The sequence below is a fragment of the Lepidochelys kempii genome, chromosome 11 (assembly GCF_965140265.1).
Source record: "Lepidochelys kempii isolate rLepKem1 chromosome 11, rLepKem1.hap2, whole genome shotgun sequence".
In the NCBI taxonomy this organism is placed as follows: Eukaryota; Metazoa; Chordata; order Testudines; family Cheloniidae; genus Lepidochelys; species Lepidochelys kempii.
In genome coordinates this window covers 45,228,755-45,256,301 of record NC_133266.1, presented here as the reverse complement: position 1 = coordinate 45,256,301, position 27,547 = coordinate 45,228,755, and the positions used below count along the sequence as shown (strand labels likewise).

Below are 27,547 nucleotides of genomic sequence, written 5' to 3'. Positions count from 1 at the left end.
CTCCTTCCTTTTCCCCATGCTGGCCAATGATGAGGTTATCTGAGTGAACAGCAGATTTGAGCCATGAAAGTGGCCAAATTGAGGGCTACTGTGAATCTCTGAAGCGAGCAAAATCCGCCAATAAGCGCAGGACCCACCAAGGTAGAGGAGGAACTTTGTCACAGCTGGTAGTTTTTCTGTTGTTGAACACTGTCCATTAAGCATTGGCTTGAAGACTCCACCTGATTTTTGCATGGCCATCAAGCAGTCATCAAAAGGTGATAATTCTTGGTCACTGCTGAACCAAAGAACCAGCCTCCAATGTCCACTCCCAGTCCTCTATAACCACTGCATTTATAAACACACAAACAACCAAGAATTTCCAAAATGATTATGCTGGATTATACTGATTGTTTTCTGCTCTCTTTTAAATTTTGTTGAGGGAAAAACTCTAAATTTGTTTTGTATTCTTGTAAAAAAATGTGTTATTCTCTTTGGGGAAAATGAAAATGCATTTATCATTTATTTACCAGGTGAATAAGAATCTTATATTAAAGTTGGAAAACGTTGTGCAAGTAACTGAAGATACTATTGACAAACTAAATAAAAAAAAGGAAGAGCTGACGCACCTGTGGACAACATGGAAACTCCATATCAATCAAGTAAAGTCCATCAAACAAAAATGTTGGAAATTTAAAGAGCAATTTAAAAAAGTAAGTGAAACATATTTGAAGAAGACGGCTTTGGCAAACATTTCTGCATCATTAATAGTCTGAAATTATCACCTGTCAGTGGTTCTCTCACCATGTAATTCTGCAGATTATGAAAGAGAAATCACCCTATGGAATAGGTCCTTTAATATCCCCAACTTTATTTTCTGCTACTGTTGAATGAAACATGCCGAAAACTCTTCCTGTTTTTTCATTGTTTTGCAATATTTAATTGGTCGTAATTTCAAATTTTGAAACAGTTTCAGCCAGTTCTGTTTGCTGCATTAAACTGCTTGATTTTTCTAACATTTTTGTGTCATGCACACCATAAAATGCTGCTGAAGACAACATTTTGAGAACCACTGCTTTATATACTGCATAGCATTAACTTTGGGTGTGGGGAAGGACTCTGACACCGCTACCGAATTTTAAGCTTACAAATATTTTGTTGAAAGAGCCAGTGTTAGGGAAAAAAAGTAGAATGCTTATAAATGTTATGGGTTTCTTCTTAGTTTTTTACAAGCACATTACAATTTTCTAATCATGTATTTGTACTGAAAAGAAGAGCATTTAAATGTACCTTCCCAGACAGCACACATTTATTTCTCTGGCATGATTGTGGCTGAATAGTTACTTCAGCTGTATTAATTACTTCCAGTAAACCAAATCCTAGTTCTGTGAATAAAGCCAGAGTAAATGGGCTATGGAGTGGTTAATGAGAAAAGGATTTTCTCTAGCCCAGGGGCAGATTGCAGATTACTTCAGCAGCTGCAGTGATGGCTGCAGTCCACTATGCAACCAGTATCATATGTTTTAGCCAGGTTTCAGAGTAGCAGCCATGTTAGTCTGTATCCGGAAAAAGAAAAGGAGGACTTGTGGCACCTTAGAGACTAACCAATTTATTTGAGCATAAGCTTTCGTGAGCTATAGCTCCCTTGATCAGATGCATTCAGTTCATCTGACTAATTGTTTATCCACTGATACCCCCAACCTAGTTATTGCTAAACCACTCTACAAGCTCTTGCAGAGAAAGCACTATGGGTTCCATTGTGCGTCGCTTTTCCAGCCTCCCTTCACCACAGTGCATGTGAATCTCTCCAGCTACACTGTGCTTAGAGTCTTCAGTAGCCCTTCAGAATGTCAGAGGATTTGCACCAGATTGAGATTTATCATTTTAAAACAAATTTAGGACAGGCGGCAGCTTCCTTTACAAAAAGAAAAGGAGGACTTGTGGCACCTTAGAGACTAACCAATTTATTAGAGCATAAGCTCTAATAGAGACTTGGAGTGGCTAAGTCATTATGCAAGGTAGCCTGTTTCCTCTTGTTTTTTCCTACCCCCCCCCCCCACAGATGTTCTGGTTTAACTTGGATTTTAACTTGAAGAGTGGTCAGTTTGGATGAGCTATTACCAGCAGGAGAGTGAGCTTGTGTGTGTATGGGGGTGGGGGGGATGTGAGAACCTGGATTTATGCAGGAAATAGCCCAGCTTAATTGTCATGCACATTGTGTAAAGAGTTGTCACTTTGGATGGGCTATCACCAGCAGGAGAGTGAATTTGTGTGGGGGGGTGGAGGGTGAGAAAACCTGGATTTGTGCTGGAAATCACTTTAGATAAGCTATTACCAGCAGGACAGTGGGGTGGGAATAGGTATTGTTTCATATTCTCTGTGTATATATAAAGCCTGCTGCAGTTTCCACGATATGCATCTGAGGAAGTGAGCTGTAGCTCACGAAAGCTTATGCTCTAATAAATTGGTTAGTCTCTAAGGTGCCACAAGTCCTCCTTTTCTTTTTGCGAATACAGACTAACACGGCTGTTACTCTGAAGCTTCCTTTACATTATCTTTAGGATCTACCATTTTACAGGTGTACTATCACTCTATGGAATTCTACTGACAGAATTTAGATGAATTTTTTTTTACTTTATTTACAAAAATGAGCTTTTCAATGGAATGTAAATTGTTTAATGCAGATAAAAAGGTACTCGTGTGTTGTGTCACTGTTTCTTTTAGACTGCTCATAACTTAATGATTCTTGAGGAGGGTCTCAGACCTGCTGCAGCAGTTGACCTTGGGAGTAACTTTCAGATTCTCTTAGAACTACAACAAAAATTTAACCAAATGAAACAGCAGTTTCAGGTGAGAAATTGGTGAGATCCAAAGTGAAAGAAAGTTCTTTGCAAATCCCTGATCCTACAAAGAGTTACATTTACATTGAGTTCAGTGGGGCTGCGCACAGGAAAAAGTCTTTGCAGGATTAGGCTTTACATTTTATACTCTATGTAGGGTTGTGTATGCAAACTGTCTTTTGTGGTGCGTTAACTCCTCAGAATGTCACCTACAATTTTAGCTGCAAATTGGGAATGATGCACAAGGAAAGGCTGGATATACAGAAGAAAAACTAGTCCAGTGCACAAGGGCAAAAAAAGGACATCCCAGCTCCGTGCTTGGGGAGTAGCAGAACTGCTTGGGGGCTGGGGTGTTTCTGTACATGAGCTTCTTACCTCCTCCACATTACAGCTCCTGATTCCAGGAAAGTCTCTCTGTCTCCCATTCCTCTCATTCATGCTCTGCAGGCTTGAGTCCCACCTGTCATGCCTTCCAGCATCCAGAAGACCTCCATGCTTCCTAGCACAGCACCCCTATTTGCCACCTCTAAACTCCAGATCCTAGGTGACATTCATCTGTGAAGTCTCTTGTATCCAACGAGTTAATATCAATCTGACAATGAGAAAGGAGTGTCGATACTACAGGAAGATCCCTTTTCATTGTATATTGTTCGCTACAGTTCTTGACCTTGCTAGAATCCTGAAGTACAGGGGAAATTGAAAATGTGGGGAACAAAAAACTTGATTGTCCACAGCTCAAAATGCAGATCTGGTCCAGACTTTCCTAACTGTAGGGGTTTATGGATCTGAGGCTTTGGTTCAGATCCATTTCTAAAAAGTTCAGGTTCACTTCTAGAAATGAGGAAAGATTCAGAAAAGCATGGAGAAGAGGATGGCATTTTTTTTCTAAGACAGTTTCCCCATCCCTAATTTACATTTGATGAAATAATACATGAAAAGTAATTCCTGCAAATCTGAGTAATTTATTGCATTTATTTGCTAGCAACTAACTGCTGAGGTTGAATACACAGTAAAATTATCAGAATTGCTGAGCCTAAAAGGAGTTCCTGTTAAAGAAAATTCTGAGAAGGTAAATGAGCTTACTCATCTTCAGCAGAGGATAAAAGAAAGGTTGACAGAATATGATGAAATTTTCAACAAGTCAGTCAAATTCCATCATGTCAAAGAACAAGTAAGTATAATAATCTTTATCCTTAAAAATATATACCTTTTTCCTGTTGCAACTAATTTCTTTTTGTTTCTGGTACTACCTGTCATCTTTGTTTTGCCCCAAACTAAAAACATTTACTCACCTGTGGGACTGAACTGAAACTCTGGATCTGAAATCCTCTGAAACCTGGTGAGCTCAAACTCTGGATCTAAATCACAAATTCTGTGCCTCGGACCTATCCCTACACATTTTATTATGTCAACATATGATGATGAGGAAGGGAATCGTGTAACTTCCTTTAACAAATTATTTCAAACATATTCCAGCTGGAATGGCTCGTAAAATCAGGAGAACTGGAGATTCCTGAAACAAGTGAGATCCCTGATGATGCACACCAAGCTAAAGCCCACCTTGCTAATACTCAGGAAAAACATGCGCATATTGGACATCTATATAAACTGGCTCTTACCCTAGGAGTGGACAGCCTTTCTGCAGTGCAGCATTCTGTAAGTAATATCTGAATGATCAGTAAATTTAGCATTGCATATTATAGCCTGAAGCATTAGAGCTATCTGACTGACTTCTTGATGTGCATACAACTCATTAATGCCCTGGGAAAAAACTAATTCATAGCATTAATAACTCTTCTAAAAGAGGGCAGAAAAAATAGAAAGCAAAATGGTGAAGCATTTTCACACTTATGTTTTTAAAATGTATTTTTAATGTAGTGACTCTGATTTGTCTGCAGATTTTTCTTTTGCATCAAACTAAAAGAAGTCTTCAACAGTGGAGCTTACTGTTCAGCAGTCCCACTAACTTTATGAATCATTGTGGTGCAGAGAAAACATGTTTAGTTTTTCAGAAATCTCACTATTTTGTTTTTGGCTTTTGGTTTGTTTTTAAATTATGAGTTCTGTGAATACAGTCAATGTTGGAGGGAGGAGACGGAAAATCTGCTTTCCTGCTCCCTGATATTCTTTGTGCAGATCTGGTCCTAATAGCTGATTTCTTGACAGCTGCTAAAGTATGTAAGTTTTAGACTCCTGCTACTTCTTAGAGGTGGTTTTGCATCCGTATTCTTTTATAAACAAATTATGGTGAAAGAACAAACAGGGAACTATAATAAAAATGTCATCCTATTACTGGATTCTAGCCTTCCTCCAGAGACTCATTTTCCCAGTGAAATTGGGTATTGTTTTAGGAAAGCATTATTCCTTCCTAGCAAGATTGTCACGTGCCCTATATATTTGTGCAAGGGAAGAAAGGGAGCACAAAGCACTCCCATGCTCCCCCTCCACACATTGTCCACGTTACCAGTCTGCACATGGGAGGGAGGGAGCAGGCTCTAAGGCACCACTACTCCCCATAAACAGAGGAGAGGGGACTGGCCAGAACCTGGGGGCACCAGGGCAGGAATTGCAACTCTGAACCACAGTTCCTGTCCTAGACTGTTTATGGGGTGGTGCAACCATATTTCCCCTTTCTATAGGCTAGGAGCAATGTCTTAATCTAGCCCTTAATGGTTAATGTTACCCACACTGGGATATAAAATTATTTCAGAGAAAGAGTATCTTTTTAATTGACCAAGTCTAAGATAAAGCAGAAACATTTTCCGTATTTTAAACCTTAAGCAATGTCATAAGAGTTAGGCGTTTGCTATGTTGTGTAGGCAGCAGATCCAGCTCATAATTTATTTCATTTTCTATTGTCTGGGTACACCGCAAGAAGGACAGGAGACTTTTTATGGGTTTTAATCAGGCCGCAACTTTATTATATATAGATGTCTGGGACTACCTGGCAGATAAAGTGTACGGTGAAGGCAAATCCATGCTTATTCAAATCAATTCTCCGGGGCTTCCACCAGCCCCCCTTTGTTTCCATCCAGGTCCCCCAGCCGACCCATGGCTTGGACCTTACCATCCATCACCCTCATAAGAAGGTTAAGGAGGGCTATGAAAACGGGGGGGGGGGGGGGGTTTGGCTACCTGCCGTACCAATCAGGGGAGTCCCCAACCCCCTCCCCTGCTCTATTCCTTTATCCAGTACCTCCCTTTAAGTCCTTTACCAGGCCATTTATCTGGTCACTGGCTGTCCTCCCTATGGAGTAACTGCACTGAACATCTGCCAAAAGGAGACACCAGCAATTTGCTTGGCTGCCTCACCCCAAGCCCCGCCGGGCTCCCAGACACCTCCAAAGGGCCTCCTGCCTAGAAGCCCTACTGGGGAGAAAGAACCCATTGTCCTATGTATGATCATCAAGGGGCACCAGCAGCTGCTTTGGCCTTGACCCAGTACTGCAACAACCACCCTCCACGGAGGGCTGCATAGGCAACCCCTTCTCTGGATCCTTGAATTGACAAAACTCCTGAAAAGAAAACAAAATAAACAACTTGTAAGCTGGAGCCAAAAATCTCCATTTCGCTGACCACATCACATTCCGAGGTTCCAGAGAGCCAGTGGCATCTGCTCGGGTTCACTGCTAGTGTCTGGTGCAAGCTCACAAAATCTGTCAAACTGGAAACAAGACAAGGCGTCTGCTATGCCGTTATCCATGCCCGGCATGTGCTTTGAAGAAAAACAGAAGTTGAAGGTTAAGCATTGTAGAACAAATGCCCTTACCAACTTCATAACCCTGTGTGATCTGGAAGTTTGGCGATTGATAACCTGTACCACTGCCATGATGTTGCACCAGAAACACACCCTTTAATTAGCCAGCTCCAATCCCCAGATCACCTCTGCAACTAAAATGGGGGAAAATTCGAAGAAGATAATGTCACCCAACCCCATTTTGTGTCCAGGCAGTGGACTATTTTTGTGCACACTGTTTGCCTTGATAAAACACCCCAAAACCTGCGCCCCTTGCCACATCCGAGTGGATTTTTAACCCCCTTTGTAATAACCGTTCCTCCCTCCACGACACCCTATTAAATCAACTCAGAAAACTTTCCCACTTCAATTGACTAAGTCTAAGATAAAGCAGAAACATTTTCCGTATTTTAAACCCTAAGCAATGTCATAAGAGTTAGACATTTGCTATGTTGTGTAGGCAGCACATCCAGCTCATAATTATTTCATTTTCTACTCTCTTTTTTTTTTAGAACTGCTTTAATATTTCTGTAAAGACTCTACAGCAGGAGCTTGCTACTCTGGAGTGTGACAGCATTAACTGGAGAACCAAAGCAGATAAGTATGAGGAGGAACTGTCACACAACTTCCAGTACTGCACAAGTAGAGAAGAGATAAATGAGGTCTGGTGAAAAGAACAGATTAAATTACTAAAAGCTGTTGTGTGCTATAATGTGTGTTACGGCTTAGGTATTCCCACAAATACCATATACATATACAGTAAAGTAGATTTTCATCTTACCAGCAGCCCTTGATCCACATACAAGCAGTAAAATCTATGGCCTATGTTTAAAATCCAAGCCTGTGTTCAAATCTACGTGAAGCTACCATGCTGACATTAATGGCTTTCACACAAAAAAAGAGGGATGCAAATATAGCATCTGCACTTTCTCAGGTACAGATGTGCAGCATAGCTCTTATCTAAATCTGGTTCAGTTCAGTTGCTTGGGTTTATAAATGTCTTTAAAGTAAAGCCTCAAGCAAATGCAGTATTTTATGTATCATGTAGCTTTACTGTTGTTCCTCACGTTAAAAAGAATTATCGGCATTCTAATTAGAGGTTTAAATGTGATCTGCAAAGGATTTTTTAAATGATTTTTTACCAACCCCTCCTTTTTTAATTATGCATAAACAAGACCAGAAGGTATTCATTAAAAAAAGACAAAACAAAACACTTAGTCATTTTTTACTTTAGAAATATCAGAATGTCACATCTGATCTTCCCTGGGTCTTGGAGGAATTTTGGGGGCCTCGGCTATGTGGTTTGACACCTTAAATTGCAGCAGTGTTGAGAATTTAACAGGACATCCTTTCAGCCAAGTGTTCATTAGGCACTGAAGTAAAATCAAAACATAGAAAGGAGGAAAAAAAAACAAACCATTAACCAGTCTGACTAAAAGTCACTTAGCCTATCAATTGATCCATTTTTAATCTTTATCTCTTGTGATAGCAGAATGTCATTATTTTGCCAGTCACCATAGCATCTTCCAGGGTAGAAATATCTTGGATTTTGAACATAAAAAGCAAATTTTCATTATTTCATTTTATTTTTAACAAAACCTTTCAGGCTTTCTTTATACACCACAAAGAAACTAAAGGGACATAAGATCCATGTATTTTCCCCTGGCAGGTCACCTTTAACAGAGTCAACAAAACAAATTTAAGGTTCACATTTCCAATGTGCTGTATTACAGTTAGCTCTTTTAAAATAACATACATGCTGCTTTGAAAACTTTTATGCTGTGTTCAGTTCTGGGCACCCTACTTAGATTGGAAGCTCCTTGTGGCAGGGGCCCAGCTCTTTGTTATGTTTGTACAGCACCTAGCACAATAGGGTACTATTCCATGGTTCGGGCTCCTAGACACTATGGTAATACAAATACCACTAATAAATAATAACAATAAAATATCCTTGCCTATTTAGCAGAAATAGTGGTTCAATTATAAACAACAAAAATGAATAGAGGTTTGATAGATAGATTGAAAGGACTGTTTAGTTTAAACTGAGAATGAATAAGAGGGGACAAGAAAGAGTATGCATACTAATTAATGGTATAGAAAAGATAAACGGGGCACTCATATTTACCCTGTTCTCATCAAACAGGAACATGGTAACATTTAAAACCAATGAATGAAAAACCTCTTTGACACTACACGTTATAGAGGTCAAGAAGGTTAGGATTTTAAAAATGGGTCAGCCACTTAATGTAGATAATGAGAACATCCACAGTTCGTTGGGTAGCAGTCAGAGCAAAAATCAAAATTAGGAAGAAATTGACATAGGTTGAAATAGGTTAATTGAAATAGGTTAATCCATAATTGTCCATGTAAGGGAATCGTGTACATTTCTCAGAAGGGCTGGTTGAAAATTTTCCATTGAACTGTTTTTTCAGCAGAAAATTGGGTTTTTGATTAAACAGGGGTTTTTTATTTAAAATGCCTACTTTTCAGGGAGAATTTCAGTGGTGTTGTTGAAAAACGGAATGCCCCCAAACTGAAATATTTTGATTCTGAAGTAACACTGTGGTGCCTCATAATAGTCGTAGTTTGGATGCCTCATGCTCCCAGTCTCTTCTGTGGGTCAGGTTCTCCCCCTGGACTTCATCCCCCATGATCCACTGCAGTCAACTGCCAGTATGAACCACCTCTCTTCATTGTGGGGCAGGGGAAACTGGGGTACCTCATGGGAGATGTAGTCTGACCAGGGAGCCCATTCTAGAGAGGAGAATGGGAGCACAAAGCATCGCAGCAGCATTTCACAAACAAAATATTCTAGGTTTCAGCCAAAATTTTTCTGATTTCAGTTTTCGACTGAAAACTGAAGATTATCTGCACGGGAAAAAAAAACATTTTCTAAACAGCTCTGCATCTAAGACCAGCCAGAGAGAGGTTGTTGGACTAGATGGATGTCTGGTTTCATTCTTATGTTCCTAGGATTCTGCAGTGATCATAGTAATGGCAGAGGGGATGTGATTCCCTGCTAAGTAAAATGATATTTCTATTTATTTACTCTTTGGATTACCCAAAGAGAGCATGAGCAAGAGAAATTACTTTCATGCTCCTCTGTCCCCAAAACCTAAATGAAATAAATGTTGGTGCACTTGTTACTCACCGGTTTCAGAGTAACAGCCGTGTTAGTCTGTATTCGCAAAAAGAAAAGGAGGACTTGTGGCACCTTAGAGACTAACCAATTTATTTGAGCATAAGCTTTTGTGAGCTACAGCTCACTTCATCAGATGCATACTGTGGAAAATACAGAAGATGTTTGTTTTTATACACACAAATCATGAAAAAAAGGTTTCACTACAAAAGGTTTTCTCTCCCCCCACCCCACTCTCCTGCTGGTAATAGCTTATGTAAAGTGATCACTCTCCTTACAATGTGTATGATAATCAAGGTGGGCCATTTCCAGCACAAATCCAGGGTTTAACAAGAACGTCTGAGGAGGGGGGGGGGGTAGGAAAACAAGGGGAAAAAGGTTACCTTGCATAATGACTTAGCCACTCCCAGTCTCTATTCAAGCCTAAGTTAATTGTATCCAATTTGCAAATGAATTCCAATTCAGCAGTCTCTCGCTGGAGTCTGGATTTGAAGTTTTTCTGTTGTAATATCGCAACTTTCATGTCTGTAATCATGTGACCAGAGAGATTGAAGTGTTCTCCGACTGGTTTATGAATATTATAATTCTTGACATCTGATTTGTGTCCATTTATTCTTTTATGTAGAGACTGTCCAGTTTGACCAATGTACATGGCAGAGGGGCATTGCTGGCATATGATGGTATATATCACATTGGTAAATGTGCAGGTGAACGAGCCTCTGATAGTGTGGCTGATGTTATTAGGCCCTGTGATGGTGTCCCCTGAATAGATATGTGGGCACAGTTGGCAACGGGCTTTGTTGCAAGGATAGGTTCCTGGGTTAGTGGTTCTGTTGTGTGGTATGTGGTTGGTGGTGAGCATTCGCTTCAGGTTGGGGGGCTATCTGTAGGCAAGGACTGGCCTGTCTCCCAAGATTTGTGAGAGTGTTGGGTCATCCTTCAGGATAGGTTGTAGATCCTTGATAATGCGTTGGAGGGGTTTTAGTTGGGGGCTGAAGGTGACGGCGTTCTGTTATTTTCTTTGTTAGGCCTGTCCTGTAGTAGGTGACTTCTGGGAACTCTTCTGGCTCTATCAATCTGTTTCTTCACTTCCGCAGGTGGGTATTGTAGTTGTAAGAATGCTTGATAGAGATCTTGTAGGTGTTTGTCTCTGTCTGAGGGGTTGGAGCAAATGCGGTTGTATAGCAGAGCTTGGCTGTAGACAGTGGATCGTGTGGTGTGGTCAGGTGAAAGCTGGAGGCATGTAGGTAGGAATAGCGGTCAGTAGGTTTCCGGTATAGGGTGGTGTTTATGTGACCATCGTTTATTAGCACTGTTGTGTCCAGGAAGTGGATCTCTTGTGTGGACTGGACCAGGCTGAGATTGATGGTGGGATGGAAATTGTTGAAATCATGGTAGAATTCCTCAAGGGCTTCTTTTCCATGGGTTCGGATGATGAAGATGTCATCAATATAGCGCAAGTAGAGTAGGGGCATTAGGGGACGAGAGCTGAGGAAGTGTTGTTCTAAGTCAGCCATAAAAATGTTGGCATACTGTGGGGCCATGCCGGTACCCATAGCAGTGCCGCTGATTTGAAGGTATACATTGTCCCCAAATGTAAAATAGTTATGGGTAAGGACAAAGTCACAGAGTTCAGCCACCAGGTTAGCCGTGACATTATCGGGGATAGTGTTCTTGACGGCTTGTAGTCCATCTTTGTGTGGAATGTTGGTGTAGAGGGCTTCTACATCCATAGTGGCCAGGATGATGTTATCAGGAAGATCACCGATGGATTGTAGTTTCCTCAGGAAGTCAGTGGTGTCTCGAAGGTAGCTGGGAGTGCTGGTAGCGTAAGGTCTGAGGAGGGAGTCTACATAGCCAGACAATCCTGCTGTCAGGGTGCCAATGCCTGAGATGATGGGGCGCCCAGGATTTCCAGGTTTATGGATCTTGGGTAGTAGATAGAATATCCCAGGTCGGGGTTCCAGGGGTGTGTCTGTGCGGATTTGATCTTGTGCTTTTTCAGGGAGTTTCTTGAGCAAATGCTGTAGTTTCTTTTGGTAACTCTCAGTGGCATCAGAGGGTAATGGCTTGTAGAAAGTGGTGTTGGAGAGCTGCCGAGCAGCCTCTTGTTCATATTCCGACCTATTCATGATGACAACAGCACCGCCTTTGTCAGCTTTTTGATTATGATGTCAGAGTTGTTTCTGAGGCTGTGGATGGCATTCTGCACGGCTGAGGTTACGGGGCAAGTGATGCTGCTTTTCCACAATTTCAGCCCGTGCACGTCGGCGGAAGCACTCTATGTAGAAGTCCAGTCTGCTATCTCGACCTTCAGGAGGAGTCCACCTAGAATCCTTCTTTTTGTAGTGTTGGTAGGGAGGTCTCTGTGGATTAGTATATTGTTCAGAGGTGTGTTGGAAATACTCCTTGAGTTGGAGATGTCGAAAATAGGATTCTAGGTCACCACAGAACTGTATCATGTTCGTGGGGGTGGAGGGGCAGAAGGAGAGGCCCCGAGATAGGACAGCTGCTTCTGATGGGCTAAGAGTATAGTTGGATAGGTTAACAATATTGCTGGGTGGGTTGAGGGAACCATTGCTGTGGCCCCTTGTGGCATGTAGTAGTTTAGAAAGTTTAGTGTACTTTTTCTTTTGTAGAGAAGCAAAGTGTGTGTTGTAAATGGCTTGTCTAGTTTTAGTAAAGTCCAGCCATGAGGAATTTTGTGTGGAAGGTTGTTTTTTTATGAGAGTATCCATTTTTGAGAACTCATTCTTTATCTTTCCCTGTTTGCTGTAGAGGATGTTGATCAGATGGTTCCGCAGTTTCTTTGAGAGCGTGTGGCACAAGCTGTCAGCATAGTCTGTGTGGTATGTAGATTGTAATGGATTTTTTACCTTCAGTCCTTTTGGTACAATGTCCATATGTTTGCATTGGGAAAGGAAGATGATGTCTGTCTGTACAAGTTTTTTCATGCAGTTGATAGATTTCCACTCCATACAGCTAAATGCAGTGCCTTGCATAATGACAGGTTTCAGAGTAACAGCCATGTTAGTCTGTATTCGCAAAAAGAAAAGGAGTACTTGTGGCACCTTAGAGACTAACCAATTTATTTGAGCATAAGCTTTCGTGAGCTACAGCTCACTTCATCGGATGCATACTTGAGGGGAGAGAAAACCTTTTGTAGTGATAAACACCCATTTTTTCATGATTTGTGTGTATAAAAACAAACATCTTCTGTATTTTCCACAGTATGCATCCAATGAAGTGAGCTGTAGCTCACAAAAGCTTATGCTCAAATAAATTGGTTAGTCTCTAAGGTGCCACAAGTACTCCTTTTCGTTTTGTTACTCACCAGTACTCTTGAGCAGCTGCTTTGCAAAATACAGTCAACCTATTAGGTTCTCAAACCTAATGGAAACCCCCTGTAAAAATAATTACACGGTATATTTTCAATTAAGGCATAAAAGTATCTGGGAAAGTAGATAGGCATTAACCCACTCAGTCAATCACCCAATGGCCTAACTGAATGTTGATTTTAATATAACTGAAATAATGCTAAATAGCCCCTTTGATGCCTTTGTCTTTAATCAGTTTCCATTTCCGTTATTACTTAGCTCAGAGGATGTTTCCTGTACAAATGCTTAGATAATTGTACCTGAATACATGTTAATTCATTGCCGATTTTCTTCATTAAACATTTAAAACTAAATCTACATAGATACCAAGTAAATGAATGGCACTGAATTAGTTCAAGAGGGTAAAAGTTGTGAGTTTTTTCTTAAGAGTTTTAAAATAGTGCAATTTATTATTTTAAAATGTATTTATTAAACATCAGTAGTTAGGCTGATATTATTCTTAACAACAAGCACACATGAACAAATACTAGTTCCTTTGCTATCTACCACATGTAAGTCAGTAAACATTTCACTTAATCTGTCAGTAGCAGGAAGCAGTTGTTAGTGCCTGTCAAACAGAACAGTAACAGCAACCACCTAACCTAATTATTTGCAGTTTACCAACCGGCAACATCACATTTCAAATGTAAATTCAAAACAGTTTGTGATCAGCAGTTTTAGACCCTACTGTAAACACTTACGCACATGCTTAATTTTAGTGTGACAAGTTTAACCATGTGTGTAAAGCTAGACTCTGGTCTACTAGTAAAGGACCAATGCTCCTTTAAAACGCAGGGAAACAATTTTATGTTCAGATGTGTAAAATATGCAACAGTCTTGCAGACAAAACAAAGACATTTGTTTCTTTTTTGTTTCTTTTTAAAGAGCGCTTGCAAAGGCAAAAACAAGAGCTCATGCCCTGTATGCTTTTGTAATGTCTGAAGCAGGTGTCAAGGTCTTTTATCCCCCTTACCTGCCTACTTGGGCTACCGTGCACAAGAAGGGGGCACAGCCCCTACAGGGCTACTGCTCTTCTGTCTACATGGGGGGCAGAGAAAGGATACAGGCAGAGCTTTGCCTTGTCTCCCATCCGCACCCCTCCACACTTCCCAAGTGCATCAGCCAGTATAGTTGAGCCAGTCCAGCCAGGGAAGTAAGTTGTGCTAGATATAGGGCTACCCTCAACAAAGGAGAGCCAGGATCGAATTGTGACTCACTGATATGCTTCTAGGATAGTGCAACTATGTGCTGCCCTTACTCAGACCTTGTGATAACTCCAGGATGTAGCCCTGTGTTTAGCTAATGCACATGAAATTAAAAATGACTTAATTCTTTTTGCAAATTGACCTTTGCAACAAAAAGACCTTTCTCAGCAGGGAATAATTTTGCAAACCACCTTGCAGATAATCTGTACTGTAATTTACCTTGAACTGAGCCTCACCCTCCCCAAGCCCCCATTTTGTTATATTCCTCAAATTTATAGGAAGGTATACTTTGGTGCTTGGGGCTCATCCTACAAGGTGCTTAGCACTCCTGAGGGGTACTGAGCACCCTCAATTCCTCCTGAAGTCAGTCGGAGCTGAGGGTTCTCAGCACCTTGCCTACTTGACAAGATTCCAATGATAAATTGAACGGTATCTTTTTCCTCTCCCCACCTTCTAGCCAGCTTTGCTTCTGTTTATTCCTTTGTCTCTATCCCTTTGAAAATCTCTTTTCAACCACCTTCCCCTCTTGCCTATTTTCATACCCAGACTACAGGAGTGAAAAAGGAGAGGAGAATGCCTCATTGAAGTGCCTCCGGAAGAATCTTGGACATGGATGAAAATGTTTTTCTTAAACTTTACAGTTAACAAAAACATTTTTAAAGCAGCTTTATGTCCTGCTTTTAGTGTTTGTTTGTTTTGTGCTTCTTGTGTGATAAGTCTTAGCAAGTGGTAGCAGCCATCCCCCTCCTCCACCATCATTCTCCACCTATGACACAGGAGACTATAGTTAGGAACAGCTGCATGAATAAGGACTATGAGACTATGGTCAGATCACTAAGTGATAAAGTTCCATTAAACCAGCAGGCTGAAATCATGTAGGTATTTGGAGGAAAAGTTCTTTTAGCAATTTCACATTACATTTTGCAGTAAATGGGTGAAGAACTGAGATAAGGTTAGATTTCTCTGCTTCTAAATATTCAGAGCTGTATACTGCCCTCAATGAGAGCATGCAGTTGCTGATGTCAATAGTAGTTGTTTGCATGTATCGATAGGGAGCAGTGTATGGTCCTGAGTTTGAGCTGGTTTTCCACTGAGGCTGAGAGAGAAGAGTGACAGCAGCTGCAGACCTTTGACACATGAACCATCTTATCTGAAACAAGGCGATCGCATTTCACATACCCATAGTGCTATGAGGAGAGCCTCTGTCCTTATAAATGATTAGTAGTGTATGGGTATAAGCTCTGAAAGTAAACCAAAATACACTCTTACTCATCTGTATGTCAGTCCTGCGGATTTTCCTCCAAATTAGATTTAAAATGAAGATTTTATATTTTGAAGACAAAATGTCGTTCCGTACACCTGCCTTTATTGAAATGGTGCTTTACCGTAGATGTATTATTCTTTGTAATTAGGAGGGATGAACAGCTTAACTAATTGGAGCTCACACTCGATGATAGAATTCCCTTCCTTTCTCTCAGACTGAGTCAATGCCATCTGTCTGTGCATTGCTGATATCATGTGCTAGCTGGGAATGTTCTCCTACTAGATAAAATGCAAATGAAAAATATGTCCCTTGGTGGATTAACATTAGTAAGTAATAATAATAATGTATGAGTAGCCACTGTGCTTACAGTAACTACAAAACATGCATTCGTTACTCTTTGGATTTTGAGTATATGTCTGACTGACTCTTAAATACTCAAAAACTCAAACATGTTAAATACCAAATTGGGGGCCTGATCCTGAGCCCACTGTTACTACATAAGTGAATAAAGTGACTGTCCAGTATAAGTGTTTGTACGACGAAGATCAGGAACTAGATCATTAAGACTGGTAAATGAATTTTATACATCTACTTTGTGTCGCTTGGTCTAGATAAAAATCATTTTATAACAGTTTATTTCATATAGCCATAGTGTACAAGATCTTATAAAAGCAGAAGTCTTTAATCTGTGAAGGTACATGAAGTTTGTGGGAGGATCCCCCATTTTAAAAAAGCATTTAAATTCTGTTATGTTCTTCCATTTTAGATTTTTTGTATTACTTATACATTGTTAGAATTTTTTATTTCAAAATTAAATTTTAGTTCTAATAATGTCTTTTATAAGGTATCATAAATATATTTTAAGCAGTCTTATTATAATTATAATAGCACATCATAAACAGAAATGGTTCATTCATGTCTCTTGTGGGCTATCCCTTAAAAATTTTTAAAGTTATATAGTTTAGTAAATAGGCAAAAAACATTTTAGCAGTTGTAAATAAATCAGAGAATTATATAAGATTCAAGGAAAAATAACTCTGAAACAATAAAAAAATAGTAGTGGAATTCAACAAAATATTCGATGTGCTAATCTCACTGAATATATAGGGCAAGTTGTTATATAGGGAACCAAACAGGATTGTACAAAGCTCCAAATATGTTTTATAACAGAGCATTTAAAATGAACCCAAAGCAACACTGAAAAAGTAAAAATAAATATATAAATAAAACCATAACAGGCCTAGACAATTAGATGCCATGGTACTGAGCACTATTTACAAAATAAATTGATATTATAATATAGTATGCATGATTTTTGTGCATATTTAAATTATATTAACATAAATTGTTTCTGGTTGAACCAAAACTGAATATTTTTTGTTTTTCTCACTTAAACAAAAATATTTTGGGTAAAACAAATCATTTTGTTTGAGTTGAAATTAATTTTTTTTCATTTTATTTTGTTTTTCAGGTGTGGTTTATCCTTTAAAAAATTAATCTAGCTAAGTTTCAAAACGAAACATTGCTTTAAAACAAAGTCAAAATGTATCATTTAGAAAATGTTGAAATGAACCATTTCAACTATTTCAATTCCTCCACCCCCCATTTTGGATATGGTTAAAACTATTTGCCGACTTCTCAGATTGTTTTGGTCACCCTGAAACTGCATTTTTTTTTGGCAAATAAACTATGGATCTGAAAAATTTCACCAAAATTCCAGCACTGACACAACATTAAGCCTCAATCCTTCAAAGAGTTATGAACATCTTTACACACTGTTAGTCCCATTGAAGACAATCAGACCACTCACTGTGTATAAAATTAAGCACTTGTGTAGCTCTTCGCAGTATTAGGGCCTTAAATGTTACCTTCCTTATTATACAACTAATACACTGCCTGCAGCTGCAATAATATTCTGATTATGTAACACATAATGTTTGTTTTCTCTAGAATGAACTTTATACAAAAAATTATTCTTATTAGGGAACCTGCTGTCTGGAGAAAATCTCCCCAAGTATCCCCAAACAAATGGATTAAGAGGTTGTTCCACATTTATTAAAGTACCTTTCCTGTTAAGTAACTAATTTTTGTCTCTCCCATGAGTGGTTGCCAAAGACTAGTTCTGAGTATAATGATAATGTCCTACCTTTAAAAAACTAGGGTGATACAAACTAAATCAAATTTTGTAGGGGAAAGTCACAATGGGTGAAATTCATCCAAGCCTTGGTAGACTATTTATCCAGGAACTGTATGAAACTCATGTCCCTCAACATATGGGCAGGTCATGGGATTTACAGCACCTCCATGGCCACTACTTCAGCCTTTGAATTGGAATATCAGACAAAATTCCTCTGCATACTTCATATGGGTGAAATTCTGGCCCCGCTGAAGTCAATGAAAGTTTTGGGGCCAGGATTTAACCCTAAGCAAGTATCCACTGGCTCCTACCTTGACCAAAACATCCCTTTCTGTGCTAGCTGACTCATAGATCCCCTTCAACATGCAGGAAGTGCAAAGCATCCCTTATACAATCGTTCTCCTTATTCCCTCTATGCCCACATGGCTTAAGTGGTATGTAGGGCTTTATGCTGGCCTTAGGCAATTAAGCAAATTTTTCTCATTACAAGAATGCTTATATTACAGGTATATTTTCAAGGATTTATGTGTAATATTGTTTCATGTTCATTCAGCAAGATTTTTCCACTACTGAAAAGAAACATTGACTTATAGTTTTACCTGCTGAGGAACGGAGGGCACAAAGATTCCTTTATGATCTATAGTGTTTTTAATCCCCAGGAGAAGCTCTAAATGTTCCTGTTGTAGTTAGTTTGTCTTAGCAGCCATTTAACAATTTTAAAATGTGATCCAGTGTTTCTTATTGAAAAATATGCTAATTTTCTTACAGCTCAGAGAGTCATTTAAAGATCTGAAAAAGAAATTCAACAACCTAAAATTTAACTATACCAAGAAAACAGAAAAAGCTCGAAATTTGAAAGTTCTTAAGATACAGATTCAGCAGGTTGAAGTGTATGCTGAAAAAATGCAGGTAATAACATTAGAAGTTATGGGCTTGACGTAGATGTTACTGAGGTGAAATCGTATGGCTTCTGTTAAGCAGGAGATCGGACTACATGATTTTGGCCTTCCAATCTATGAATAACAACATACAATGTGTACACCAGTTTCTGACATCATTTATACTGGTGTAAATATAGAGTTACTCCTATTTCTTCAAATCAGTGGAATCACTCCAGATTTGCACTGATATTACTGACATCAGATTCTTGACCTGTATGTTGAAATTAATTCTGTAGAAGTTAACAGAATATGCTTTAAAGAAATTAATTTGTTTTTAGCCAAAATGAGATGCTAAAATTCTTCCTTTGCTCTTTTTCTAGATACCATCTAGATCATTCTATTCAAGGGTATATAATAAGAGCCTATATTTTATAGAAAGATCTATTTCTTTTAAAGTTAAAAAGTTGTAAATGTTTAACTCAATTTACCTTTAGGGAGATGTGTGCTTTTTCCATTGACTGCAATAGGAGTTGTCCATGCCCATCTAAGGGTAGAGCCTTCTGCCTTTGCTTTTGAAAATGTATAGTATTCTTAACTGTAGTTTTTAGACAACAGGCTATGAAGGGAGGTTTGCAAATTTTCCCTACTATTCAATTTCTAAAAACATCCATGACCTTTCTGTCATCATTGTTAACAAGAGTGCACCTTTCAAAATAGATTCTGAGAAAGAAGATGGATAATTTAGAGAAGAAAGTTACTGGCTGTGTAATAAATCATCCTGATGGTAAAGCTGGTGTCCTCTTGGAGTCAGTCAACGAGTTACAGAAACAGCTGAGCAAATTTGGCAGAGTTGTGGAGGATTACAAGCAAAATTTGGATCTGATTGAGCATCTGCAGCAGATGATGGAAGAGGTATTAATAAAACCTGAAATCCACTCTGTAGCTCTGATATGGGGCCTGCAAAGGGAGATAAAAGCATACTCCTCTATAGTTCGACTTTGTGCCATTAATCCTCTTGGACCCATAAGTCCCTACACTGCCTTTGTGAAGACACCTTGGAGTTTTTGGGGGGATACATTTAACTCACCCACCTTTGCCTCTGGGGCCGCAACACAGCCCTTCTGTGGCTGCTGTTCCAACCAACAAGCTGGATTTACAGCTTCAGTTCCATACATCCTACCCTGGGCTCCTTGAACACTGGATCTGCATAAAGTAGGGTGATTTCTTTGTGATACTATTTCCCATCATTTCAAGGTATGTAGCACTGTTCTGATTGGCTCAGAGCGACAGATCTCTCTATATCCTATTCAGAGAGACAATGGAGAGGTTACTCAAGGTAGTGATATTGCTCATATGCAATTGTCCCTTTTGTAATATGTTGATGCCACAGAATCAGGATGGAATTAAAACATAGGCACTGAGGCTGCTCTAGCTATAGGCAAGGTAGGCAGCTGCAAGGACAGCAGATTTCTGGGCAGTTGCGACCCCATGTGCCAAGTCGTAATGCCATGTGCTCAAATTTCACCCACCACCCATCCGTCATGACTGAGGGGCAGTCAGGCCAAATTTGAGTGGTGAGGGGGGATGGCACATTAAAGTGTTGTGTAGGGCGGCAGAGTGTCTTGAGTGGCCTCTGCATGGGCACTGTAAGTCCATTCCTAGAACCAGCTCCTGGAGTCACAAAATCAGAACTCAACCTTCATTTAAAAAAAAAAACCTTGCTTGTAGGCATCATGGATGGAAAGAAAAGCTTGAAATTGTGACTGGTTTGTAACTGATGCCTGTCTAAGTTTGCAGAGAGCCTGAAACATTAGCTCCAAGAGCTCTGAGATGCTTCATTTGTCTTACCTCTGAAACTTGCTGGCAACCCAAGAAGAGGAGGGGCCATGATTCCTGTACAGGACCACGGCATGGGTTTGGGACCATTGGGGAGTCCCTGTGGGTTGTGCTTTGGGCCCTGGATTGATTGAGTTTGGCCATTAATGTATTGGTTGGCTTGTTTTCATGTGTATAGCCTGTAAGCAGCAACTGCAACCTAAGAAAAATATTTTAGTTAGAAAGAGCAAAACAGACTTCACTGCTGATATGTTTAGCATCTAAAAAGAGCTGTACCTCAGCTGAAAATCAGAATTTCCCCAAGATCGATCTCCTAAACGTTCAGATAAACAGAATTAGTAAGGCCATCTCCAGTAGCACCATCCAGTGACTTCCAGCAGTATTACATCTGTCACTTAATAAATTGACTTGTCTTGTTCTGATGGAAAACAGTAAATTGTCAGTGTGTCCTATGTATCTCAGTTTCGTTAATGCTATTTGTCCACTCCCTGCTTCATGTAAGAACAAGGTTTCCATCAATAAGTGTTAATCACAGTGACTCGGACTATTCTGAAACATACATTTGATTATGTTTTCCACAATGTATTCCAGTGCACAACAAAAAGTGATGCATGTTGGATATTAGGAAAAACTTTTTCACTAGGAGGGTGGTGAAACACTGGAATGCGTTGCCTAGGGAGGTGGTGGAATCTCCTTCCTTAGAAGTTTTTAAGGTCAGGCTTGACAAAGCCCTGGCTGGGATGATTTAATTGGGGATCGGTCCTGCTTTTGAGCAGGGGGTTGGACAAGATGACCTCCTGAGGTCCCTTCCAACCCTGATATTCTATGATTCTATGTTCCCCAAATCAACATGACCTTTACCTGCCGGTCACTGTGTACTGTCTGTGGTTTGTACAGCTGCAAAATGAAATCTTGTTTAAAGATTCAAATCTGTTGTGGTTAAAACAGAATACTTTAAATTTCTAAATCAGCTAAATATGATTTCCTCCCCCCATCCACACTCTCTTGTGTAGGTGCTTCTGCTGTGAATCAAGCACATTCCTATCATCATGGTCATTTATTTTTAGCAATAAAGCTGTTTCAGTTCTTCATTCTAATCTAAATACATGACTAATAGATTTCCTTCATGACAGATCAAAATGTTAATCCTTGGACAAAACAATTTCCCCACTGCCAATAAACACTCCCAAAATCCAGTTCATCCCTGAGGAGGTGAATAATTTGGCAGCAATTGTGCAATTACATTTGTTTAATCCCCCCACCCCCTGGAAAAAGATGGGATTTCCCAATGCTAAACTTTGAAGAATGATTTTATTCTGAAAAACTGTTTTGTAACTATTCTGTTTTACTGAACTGTAAAAATAGCACCATCTCACACAACAGATTTTTGACTCATGTATGCAGAGTCATCAGTTCTGATCTTAATGACAAAAAAAATGAGTGAACTTTACTCCTACTAGCCTTGCAGAGCCAACGTAGCTAAGACTGAGTGAGCACCAGATTCTGTTCCACTTTGTGCATCACTCTAAATTGTTCACTGAGGATGTGCTCTAAAGCCCACTGAGCCCAATAGAAAGACCCTCAAAGATTTCCGTGGTCGTTAGATCAAGTTGTAATTTCCAGTGAGTTAAATCTATGCAACCTCATAGAAGACATTGGGTTTCACAGATGTAACTGAAGTCATAGTTTGAAGTCCATTGAGTTATAACAGGTGTAACTGAGGGTTTGATTTGTCCTGCAGAATCTCTATTGATGCATAAGAGCACAGACTTGGTTCCCAGCCCAAACTGAGGTTCGAAAGGTAGTAACTAAAAAATAATATCATTTTGCTTGTAAAGAGAGTGCATTTGTATGGAGTCCAATGCAACTTAACAGAAAATTCATCAACTCTTGATTGTAGGAATAATATTGCAAATGAGTTATCATTCATCAGGTTATGCTATCACCACATATTTTCTGAACATTATTTGTGTCACTTCTCATCTTTACTGCTGTTATTCAAAGACACATAAGAATAGGACAAACCTACTGCACCAAAAGCTCTTATTGTTAATATTTGTTTAGTTTTTATAAAGTTTTGTTGTATCCATTACTTAAATGCCATGGTTTTTCCCTCTCTAATACATGCCAGTGTCAGTTTTGGTATGAAGAAGCAAATGCTACAGTCGTTAGAGTTGGAAAGTATTCTGCAGAGTGTAAAACGAAGGAAGCAGTGGCAATTCTCTATAAGCAGTTCTATAAATTTATCAAGCCTATGGTGCTTCAACAAGAGGAAAGAATTCAGCAGATTACTGACCTTGCTAAACACATATATGGTAAGGACTCCTTTAAGCTGCCTAGCGATTGTGCTGTTAACCAAATGCAAATTGAATAGTTTGGGACAGGAGAAAGCAAGGGACTGTTTAATTCCTACATTTATTTATTTTTAAAAGAAAATCCCACAAGATTAAAATCAAATGCTTTTTTAAGTATTGACTGGGCACTTGTTTCTAGAAGTATCCAATTATCTAGAAGCCACCAATGCTGATGCCCTGGAGGGAACAAAGTATAAATACTCTGAGGTGTGCATGGGCCAGTGGACCACATGAGCCCCTTCCGTTCAGCCCTTTGCTCAAGCAATTGCCCTTCTTGTCCTTCCCCACTTAACCCAAAGGAGATGGGGAGCCTTAAAGTAGCTAAAACTGCTGTTCCTCACACTGGCTAGAGAAAGCCCCCAACCTTTAAGGTAGTGCGGAACACAATGTTCTGAGGCTGAGAAATATGAGATGTTGCAGAACTAAGGGTTAAAAAACATAAATCAGAATTTAAGTTCTGAAAAGTTCATTGGGCATTTGCTTTTCCATCTGCACTCTGAGTTACCCTGAAGTCTAAATTAAATGTCCTTGAAGTTTTTATGAGATTAGAATTAAGACTTTATGGTTAACTGTGTTTTGTAACTGGAAAATCTATGAAGTATTTCATAGCTATAGATCTTTGAGCTGAATGCATATTTTACATTAACACTCTTTATAACTAGGGGTATTTGATTATTGCCTTATAAATGTCATGTACATAACTGTATGCAGTGTTGGTATAGCCATGTCCATCCTAGGATATTAGAGAGAGAAGCTTGACTCTTTCACCAACAGAAATTGGTCCAGTAAAAGATATTTACCACACCCATCTTCTCTCTCTGATGTAGTAGCTGGCAGATTGCTCTGTAGGTGTTATATTGACAGAAGGGAAGATTGTGGTTTAACCACAGACCTGATGTCAGAAGATCTGAATTCTCTTCCTGTCTCTCCCAGTGACTTTCTATTTACTTTATCTAACAGTCTCTAACTGGAGGAAACTGTGAAAGCCCCTCAGAAAATCTGGCTAGTACAGAATACAGCTGCCCTCTGCTTAATGTTGTGGGCTAGATAGAACATATCACACCTGTGCTCAATTATTTACATAATTTATAAAACTTGATTAAGTGCCCATGAAAGCTCAAGAAATTCATAACTAATTTTGGTAGTCACAGAACTGAGGGCCACATTTTTCAGAGTACAAATTGTGTATACATACCAGTTTATGCAAATGAAACCTGTATTTGCACAGCTGCATGTAGAAGTGCAGGTTGTGCGTATGCAAATGGCTGCACACGTACGAACTGAGTGCACAGAATCAGAAGGTCATTTAAAATTAGGTGCTGAGTTCCTTATAAATTCAGTGCTATTAACTTACAACCCAATTTGTCAGAAAATATCTTTAGTGTAGTATCTCCAAGAAGGCTGGGGAACCTAACTGCATAATTGGCCAACATACCCAGAAGAAAAGGACAGCCCAGGGTACAAGCCCTGAACCCAACAAAATAAACACTGGGGCAGGTTTATGTATGGAGAACAACGACAAATGATGTCATTCATTTCTCCAGTCCTTGCTTAGTTAAGCCACCTAATCATCTGCCATGTAGCCTGTGGGTTAGTGTTAAAGCCCTGTCACTAGAGGGAGCTCATGCTGTGTCACCCCTCCTGGGAAAAGAGGCATTCCCAGTCCTGGGCTGCTTAGTGAAAACTGATAAGCCAAATGGTGAGATTACAATTTTAATGTACACTTAGATACTCCCTAACTTACACTCTTTTCAGTGTTGAAAATTATGTGTGGAGGGGCCAGTAGCCGCTGTCTGTCTGCCATGCTCACCATTTTAAGCCTAACTACTGTAGAATACGGTGTGGGGACAGACTCCTCTTGAGCCAGAAATGCTGGTGGGGGTTCCTTCACATTCTGTACACCCTTATATTGGGAAATGCCTCCTCATCCCCTTAACTGTTTTTCCTCCCCTGCCTGGGAGGTCAGCATAATTTTTGGACTGAAAAACCCCTTTTAAATCTCCCCTGGCTGAATAAAAGAGCTGTTAGCCCTAGAGAGACTTGTAGGGTCCACTTTCCCTTTAAAATCATTTGTCAGCTGGTCAGTGACATTGTTTAGTCAGGGAGGAACTGACCCAAAAGACTTGGATAGATTGTGAGGGTCAGTAACCAGAAAGCTTTAAGTTAGGAGGGACTTCACCCTATACTGTAAAACTAATGGAACAAAACAGAACCTACAGAAAAGTGCAATTATTTGTCTGATATAATATTGTATTGATTTCATTGTTGTGCTGTTTGTTTTCTGTCTGCAGGTTTTGAAGAAGGAAGGAAATATATTGAGAGAACAATAACAAGACACAAAGAAGTTCTTGATTCTGTTGATGAATTGTGTATCTCTTTAAGAGAACTTGAAGAACAGATTGCGGTAATTTCATTTTATTTGGGAATATATCATGACAGATTTAAAATAGCTTATATAATGCTAGTATTTTGATAAATATTTTGTGTTAAGAAACTGTAGTGAGACAATTTGAGGAAGACAGTGTACTTCTTAAAGACATAGACTTTTACAGCAAAACAGGCTCTTTCTTACCAGTTATTCTTCCATTACAGCACAGACATAATGCCGTGTCTAATCCTCCTGGCCTTTTAAACACTCCTCGTACTCCCTTCTCACTGCAAGTAGAGCCCTCCAGCAACCTTTTGAGGAGGAAATTCACAGTTCAAGTACTTCTTCTCCTGTTTCCACTTCCTTTGATGTCACAAGACTTTGGTGCCTTACTTCTGGGAATGTCAAACAGCCAGTCTTGGCTTCTCTCCACTCGCCACGAAAAATTGCTGTCAAATTGTGTTAAAAGGAGTAATTTCAGTTTAGAAAACAGAATCATAAAATAAATGCTAAAGCAGAATAATAGTATTTCTAACCTAACACTCTGATAAACATATATATTTATGCATAACCATTTAGTTACAATATATTGATTAAGCAGGAATTATGGAATTGCAGTAGCCGCTCCATAGTTAAGAATGAAGCTAGATTCCTATTAAAAGCCCAATTTTCCCCCAAAGAAACTAAACCCTCAAAAATTGCACATATTAAATCATATCTCATGATGAAAATTTTCTTGGAAGTTTAGAGAAGTTTGAAGTTAAGGCACTTAAAACATTTCCCTGTTATTGACTTTTTGAGCAATTTCTTAACTTTTAAAATTTCATACCTTTGCTTCCAGATTTGTTTTGCTTTGTTGGCCTTGCTGAAGAGTCTTTGTAATTCCCCTTACTGATCCTGGCCCCCTGAATTTAAAAGATACATCATATAAATGTGCTTATGATGGGGTATCACCTCGGGCTGGTCGTCACTACGGGGAGATCAACACTGCTGCAATCGATGCAGCAGGGGTTGATTTAGCTGGTCTAGTGAAGACCTGCTAAATCAATGGCAGAGTGCTCTCCAGTCGACCCTGGTACTCCAGTTCTCCAAGAAAATTAAGGTAAGTCGACGGGAGAGCGTCTCCCGTTGATGCAGTGCAGTGAAGACACCGCAGTAAGTCAACTTAAGTTACGTTGATTCCCGCTGCATTATTCACATATTTGGAGTAGAGTAAATTAGGTTGACTTACCCCAGTAGTGAAGACAAGCGCACTGAGGTAGGCAGAGTTGGGATTAACTAGAAATTTGTTAGCCAATGTATAAAGAAGAGGCATACAAAGTACGGACAGAGGCCCTGAGGGAAAGAAACAGCATTTTCCTTCCCCAGATCCAGACCACAAATTAAGAGCAAATGAGAAACTTATATTTTGTCTTTTTTGAATCAGGCTGAAGAGAGCCCCAGCTCTGATTTCTTATAAATGTAGCTGGGTGGTAAAATGCTCTGTTCTGTTCAAATTTGCATGTATCCTAAATCTTGTTTCATGTTTCCTTGTCTTCTCACCCTATCCCATTACCTGGGCTACAACTTAAGCCTTACTTATGCAGAGCTATTTCCATATGTAAACAGAGGAATGATTAAAGATATGTTACAATTTTCATAATTATTAATTGGTCTGCTATAGACTTCAGTCATGGCTGTGGAAGTGGGGGAACATGGAGGAACAAGAGTCAAGGAGAGCAGGGTCAGGGGGTCAGGGGGACAGGAAGTGTAGGGGATGGTTGAGCTCTGCCAAGGCATGGAGTTGGGATCTGTGGAGGAGGCAGATGGAGAAGGTGGGCAAGAAACTGTCATGGCATAAAGGATGAAGGGGGAAAATTAGGGTAAGGGAAAGAGGTGCAGGGAATTAGAGGAGGCACAGAGGACAGGGGACATAAAAAGGCAGAAGCTTTAATCCATGTAAACGCCAAGCTATTGATCTAGGACTTTAAGTTCTTAAAGATTTAAGGCCCTAGTTCTCATTTACACTAACACCTTTTTGCAGTATAAAGGAATGTAAATGAGATTTAGATCTGTCAATGTAGATAAGTCTTCCCCTCTAAAGCCTTCTGTGATGGCCCGAAAGCTCATGCTCAAATAAATTGGTTAGTCTCTAAGGTGCCACAAGTACTCCTTGTCTTTAGGACTGGAACTCACTTTAATGGGCCTTATAGGATCTGTCAGAGCAGTTCTCCATTCCTGAAGATTGTAAGTGTCAACTCAATTTAAATTGGATCCTTTGAATGAGAAATGGGATTTTAAAATCCTAGCAATTTTTTTTTTATTTCTTGCATCTATTTTTGCAAATTTTAGGGGACAATATTGAGGTTGTGTGGGTGACCAAGAGTGGTGAAAAGATTATGTGGCAGTGGGAAACCAGCTGGATCCTGTAACTATTCCTTTCCAGATGTTC

General features: G+C 39.6%; 1 protein-coding gene across 1 annotated transcript in view; it reads left to right on the top strand.

Annotated features, from left to right (window-relative positions):
• TTN (titin) overlaps positions 1-27,547 on the top strand; it is a 468,699-nt gene that overhangs the window by 96,091 nt on the left and 345,061 nt on the right. The window contains exons 13-21 of the mRNA XM_073306908.1: positions 513-692; positions 2,704-2,829; positions 3,802-3,990; positions 4,296-4,475; positions 7,068-7,217; positions 18,446-18,586; positions 19,276-19,470; positions 22,526-22,709; positions 25,040-25,152. Of these exons, the coding sequence (XP_073163009.1) occupies positions 513-692; positions 2,704-2,829; positions 3,802-3,990; positions 4,296-4,475; positions 7,068-7,217; positions 18,446-18,586; positions 19,276-19,470; positions 22,526-22,709; positions 25,040-25,152 (1,458 nt within the window). The remainder of the gene's footprint in view (positions 1-512; positions 693-2,703; positions 2,830-3,801; positions 3,991-4,295; positions 4,476-7,067; positions 7,218-18,445; positions 18,587-19,275; positions 19,471-22,525; positions 22,710-25,039; positions 25,153-27,547) is intronic.